Genomic DNA, 5,482 nt, shown 5'->3' on the forward strand with positions numbered 1-5,482 from the left:
CCCCCCCTCCTCCCCAAGGCAGAATTCCTAATTAGGGGTATAGCACCCACACGTGACTTTCGGCTTGGATAACGCAACAATAGTAAGGCTGCTTGCTTGTCTAATTAACGAAGTGAGAGCCCATACTACCGCGTGAAATCGTGCCAAAATTGGGCCGGGTAGTATAATGTAAAATTGAGTATTTATTGCAAATTACTGTGGTCAGGTGACCACAGGCTGTAAGCCCTTCTAGGATGACGCTATTAACAGGGTCTAATGACTTCCTCAACGTTCCCGAGGTTAGAAATGAGAAAATTAAACTGTTAAAATAACTGAGAAGCCGGCTGATTACTTTTTTTTGGCAATTAATTGACAAAATCACGTGGGGGTAACGTTGCTCGAGTTTTTTAGCGCTCACGTCGCTAGAAAGTACGTCGCGACAGTGAAGCGTGCCCTGAACTTAACCCCCATCAAAATAACTTGGTGGATTTCATCAAAACAATGCCACGACTTTCAATAAATCTATTGCCATATCGCGAAGCTATTACTGAATGGGCTCGTACGAACGTTAATCAAGAAGAAATTGCGAATAGATTAAAAGATTTATATGGAATCTCAGTCGATCCGCGTACGGTCCGACGGCGACTGCAAGAATGGAACGTCCAAACACGTACTCAAACAGCAGATACGCCTTTCCTTCGCGCGCAGATTGCAATCCTGTATCGTCTGGGAGATACAGATGAGGAAATGCTTGAGGATCTTGAGGATTGCGGTTATACAGCTTCAATTACTGGAGTCGTCCGCATACGCAAGAAGCTTGGTCTCATTCGCCGCATGACTACAATGGACAGGCAAGCGGCGGACGAGCAACTGTTTGCAATACTGCAGAGTGAGCTGAATGATGGGCGGGTTGCAGGTTATGGACGGCGGCATTTGCACGCGTACTTCCGTCAACAAGGTTTACTAGTGACCCGGTCAGTCTTTCTACACTTCACTGTTTCGCCCCAGCTTGGAAGGTTAGGGCCTTGTTTACTGACGTATTTTGTTGTCTACAGGGAGAGCTTATATGCGATGTTACGACTCCTGGATCCCGAGGCAATTGCACTACGAATGCGACGGATGCAGTCCAAGAAGGGAGAATATATTGTGCCTGGGCCGGACTGGATTTGGTCAATTGATGGACACGACAAGCTGTCGCCATTTGGGATCGAGATATACGCTTGTATCGATGCTTATTCACGTAATATCATCTGGGTGTATGTCGGAATCTCCAATCGGACTGCCCATTCGGTTGTACAGCAGTATCTTCAGATTTGTGCTCAAATGGGCTACTGCCCTCACTTCTTTAGGGCTGATCGAGGCTCTGAACTCCCCCTTGTTGCCGAAGCACACTTCGCATTCTCGCGGATAGCCGATCCGTCAGTTGTGCGCGTGGAGGACTGCTTTATTTCTGGGAAAAGCACCGAGAATCAGCGGGTTGAATCCTGGTGGCAGGAGCTTCAGAAGAGCCAGCTGTACCGGTGGCGCGTGAGCAATTCCGTTTCCCTACATCTGCCCCTCGTTCTTTCTATTATTGGGAGGGAGTATCGGGTACCAATGATCACACCGCTTTTTGTCAAGGCTATCAGGTCCAGTGTCATGGCGCCGGATCATATAACTAATTCCGATTGGCATATACAGAACTACTTTCAGGAACTGGCCCACACCGGGGGTTACAATCACCAATACCCATGGGACCGGATTGCTCTGCTGGCACTTTACATGCGGCGGATCCAAAACGAGGTGCATAGGTTCGCGGACTTGTGGAACATCCACAGGATCAGAAAAGACAGATCTAGGCCTAATATGGTAGCCGGCAAGCCATTCAGACTATATACGAGGCCCCCAGGCGGGGCACAGCGCTGGGGTCGCCCTGTAGATATGGAGCTTTGCGATGCAATCCTTGATGATTGCTCAGTTTGGGGTGAGTAATGTGACCTCGCACAGCTCTGCACGGACAGTTTACTCACATGCCAACATAGATATTAACGAGTTTCTGCCGAGAGAAACGCTGGAGTGGTGCTATTGGAAGCTCATGTCTTACGGTGTGAATATGGCCGATATTCGCATGGGAGATGCCGATGGAAACGGCGACCGACTGCATGTTCAAGCTTACCACCAGCTCCGATATGCAGTCCGGGCACATATAGCCTCAGGGCAGCTGCCGATATTGGGAGAGTCCGAGAAGCCGACTGGTGGATACGATACCGCTATTGCGCGGAATGGGATCCTCAAGCAAGTTGTCCTGACAAATGCAGAGTATGTGAACAATATACAGGCCGGAAGGATACCCGTACAGTTCCCAATGGTCCAGGACTTTACCCAGGAATGGCCCTTTATTGGTGATGCTCCTGACGATATGGGGTGGTTGAACGAGCCGGTTGCGGAGTGACTAGGTATGTCAAGATGGGTGTCGTTTATTATTGAATATATTATTTTCGAAACCCCCTTCTTACTTTTGAGAGCAGCACTGATAGAATTGTCAAGTTTATCTACTATACGAATATTCTATACCCTCAAATTCTTACCTCTCAAAATGGCACCACCGTTTCTCAAAACCTGCCCCAATACTGCACGCCCCGCGGCCGAACGCTGGCATGGCAATATCCAATATTGCGAGTTCTGTCGATCTACCAACGACGAATATGATGCAGAGGCCGCCGCTTTACTTGCCCAGAGCAGCAATGCCAGTGGACTTGAACCTCATGGCTCTGGAATTCCGTCCGCATCTGCCCCCCTCTTTGTACCTGGGACACTTCAGATCCCTAGCTCTTCTCAGCATCCTCATCCCGCATCTTTTCTTCCAGGAATGTCTACTGCACCTGTTCCTCCAGTTGCTGTCGCTATACAGCCGCCAGGTGCTAGTTCTGCTCCACCCCAGGCTCCTCCTGCTCCAATGGCCCCACAACTACTCCCTTCCGTATTCCCTTTTGCTGCGAGCCATGTTGCTCGACCTAACCACTCTTCCAGTAGTACTTATGCTGCTGCACAAGCTCAACGGGCTGCAAATGCGAGAGTTGCTCAGGCCGCTGCCCAGGCCGTAGCTCCTCATGCCGGTAATAGGCTACCTGGAGCCCTTCAAGGTCTCATGAATCAAAATGTGGCCGGATCTAGTCTTATGGAATCACAGACCGTGGTTTTACAGCTAGTTCTCCGCAAGTGGGCATTTGATGATATGAAGAATTGGAGAGCTGAGCAAAGAACCATCCAACTTTCTGAAGAAGTCGGTGGTAAGTTTTCTCCTATTTCTTTTACTAGATTCTCTATACGAATTCTAATAGATGTTTTTTGATAGGTGGCTTTCGATTTGAAATAAATAATCGAGTCTTTTCTACCCTTTCCGATGTAGTTTCTCAGCAGCTACTCCCTCACTTCTCTCTCCGCATTGGCGGACCTACCCGCCATCGTCAATTTATTGACAATGCGAATGAACTGGTGTTCTGTACTGGTCCCAATAGTAAAAGAGCCCAGGAACTTACGGTCTTGCCAGGTTCTATTCAAACTGTCTTTGACCTTTCCCGCTGCGGCATGTATCTGGGCCCTAAGGGCGTCTGGATGATTTTCCTTGTTTTGTACCAGGATGAGACTCTATACGAAGATATCCGTCTTGAAATTGCTCGTGAAGAGCTGGAAAATGCTCAGAAGGAGACTCTATACGAAGATCTCCGTCTTGAAGTTGCTCGTGAAGAGCTGGAAAATGCTCAGAAGGCGCAGCAACTTGAGGAGATCAAACAACAGATTGAGGAGGCCCAGAGAGCCCAGGAGAGCATTGCCCGCCAGCGCAGGCGTGAGACTTTGAGAGCAAGGAGGGATCTGATAAACCGGTGGGCAAATGAAGGCGTATGTATAATCCTCTCCTTTAATTCTGGCTCCTACTCTTTGTTCCTTCTATAGACCCTTTTTTGTTTTTAGGTTTAATTAACTTATACGTGCCAGGATTCTTCTCCACTTGCCGACCTCTGGGAGCCGCAAGATAATGCGGAAAGTGCTGCTGAAAGTGCTGCCGAAGCTAATCCCAATGGCAACGATGACAATAATAGCAGTGGGCTATCAGATCCTCCTTCAATTTTACCATCCTCTCCTCCAGCAGAGGGGACTATGGTTGATCTCATGGACCGTGTAAGCATTACTCCGCAGCAACGGGCACGTCAGAGGTATGAATATGCTACCCCTCTTCCTCATCAGATACAGAGAATTAACGGGCATAATGTCTTTAGCTTTGCGGGTGAAACCCAAGGCACCCGGGCCACTGCCAGCACTCCGCCTGTTGCCCCGGACGGAAGTCCAACTATCATCGTTGAACTCCCCAGGCCAATTGACCTTACTTCTCCTGAGCGAACCCATCGTACAAGGTCCGATAAATTACGCATGAATGTCCGCCGAGGTCAAGGTAGTTGAGAAAAAATGGGCCTGATATCCAATGTGCTTTTTCCTATGTCTTGCAATTAGCTTAGTGCTGTTTTGGGTCTTATTTCCTTGCGGATATGTATGCACTTGGAATTTATGATTGATGCTTTAAAGCAATGCTCTTTGATTAGTTCTCATGCAATTTAAAAGTCAGGCTGCTAAATTCAATGCTTTTATGATACTCAAATCCACCCAAGTTTACAAAGTCTTGCGATTATTAGGGCCTTTATAATCCTTTGCCTTTTGAGTTTAATGCCCAAACAGCATTATATACTCTGCCTTTGGTATAGAGGAGGCTCCTAAAAGTCTAGGGTTGCAAAGGGATTTTTATATCAAGGATATATTACGTTATAATAATGAAATTGCAGGCATTTACATATGGATATATAATGTATTAGACTAGCTATACTAAAAACCATACTATATCTATGTACAAAGTTGCCAATTGCTTTATATCAATGCCGGACCCGCGTGGTCACGTGACTCCATACAATCGGCTGGCCGTAGAAAAGCCCCAAAGCCCGAAACTCACGAAGAGTCTCAAGGGCTTTGGGGCTTCCGGACCATTACTGGCACCCGGCACTCTTTGGGAAAAGAGTGTAATACGTTCCACAACAGGCAACCTGTTGTGGACTGCTCAACCTTCAAGTTGAGCGGGAAATCTGAGGGCCGGGCTCGCAATTCAAGTCTCATTAAGGTTATCAAAGTCTTCGCCAGCCAGTGCCATAGATTTGATAAAAATATCGCGGGAATCCCATAGGTTCCATCCCAATCTATCCAGAAAGCGCATGCAGTACGTCTCCTCATTCGTTCCGACGTTTGCATACGATTCCTGAGAGCCGAACTATCACCCAAGGGGGGAGTGAGAAGGCTGGACTGACACCTTTGAAAACCAAGGCCTCAATGAGTCTGTCTAGAAAAGCTTGCCAATTCTTCCAAAGATAACCCAAGAAAAGTTTGAGTTTGTTGTACGTCACGACTCGTACAACCAGGGACAGGGACTGCTCCGATAGGCCAGAAAGAGTTTCTTGTACGGCTCACTCGTACAACCAGGGAC

General features: G+C 47.8%; 1 protein-coding gene across 1 annotated transcript; it reads left to right on the forward strand.

Moving 5' to 3' along the window:
* Positions 1–2,314: 2,314 nt before the first annotated feature.
* On the forward strand, positions 2,315–4,691 carry K444DRAFT_308868 (uncharacterized protein). Its single transcript, XM_024871793.1, has 5 exons — positions 2,315–2,414; positions 2,506–3,248; positions 3,314–3,460; positions 3,509–3,858; positions 3,955–4,691. The coding sequence occupies exons 2-5, from the start codon at positions 2,555–2,557 to the stop codon at positions 4,414–4,416; spliced, it is 1,653 nt and encodes a 550-aa protein (XP_024744625.1). The 5' UTR covers positions 2,315–2,414; positions 2,506–2,554; the 3' UTR covers positions 4,417–4,691.
* Positions 4,692–5,482: the final 791 nt, after the last annotated feature.

This window comes from Hyaloscypha bicolor (genome assembly GCF_002865645.1).
Source record: "Hyaloscypha bicolor E unplaced genomic scaffold K444scaffold_4, whole genome shotgun sequence".
Taxonomy (NCBI): Eukaryota; Fungi; Ascomycota; class Leotiomycetes; order Helotiales; family Hyaloscyphaceae; genus Hyaloscypha; species Hyaloscypha bicolor.

Excerpts from the sequence above, each read along its gene's own strand:
- K444DRAFT_308868 (XM_024871793.1), top strand. The coding sequence starts at position 2,555 with ATGGCACCACCGTTTCTCAAAACCTGCCCCAATACTGCACGCCCCGCG. Across the intron at positions 3,461-3,508 it reads TGCGAATGAACTGGTGTTCT|GTTCTATTCAAACTGTCTTT; the intron begins GTACTGGTCCCA and ends CGGTCTTGCCAG. Across the intron at positions 3,859-3,954 it reads ACCGGTGGGCAAATGAAGGC|GATTCTTCTCCACTTGCCGA; the intron begins GTATGTATAATC and ends TATACGTGCCAG.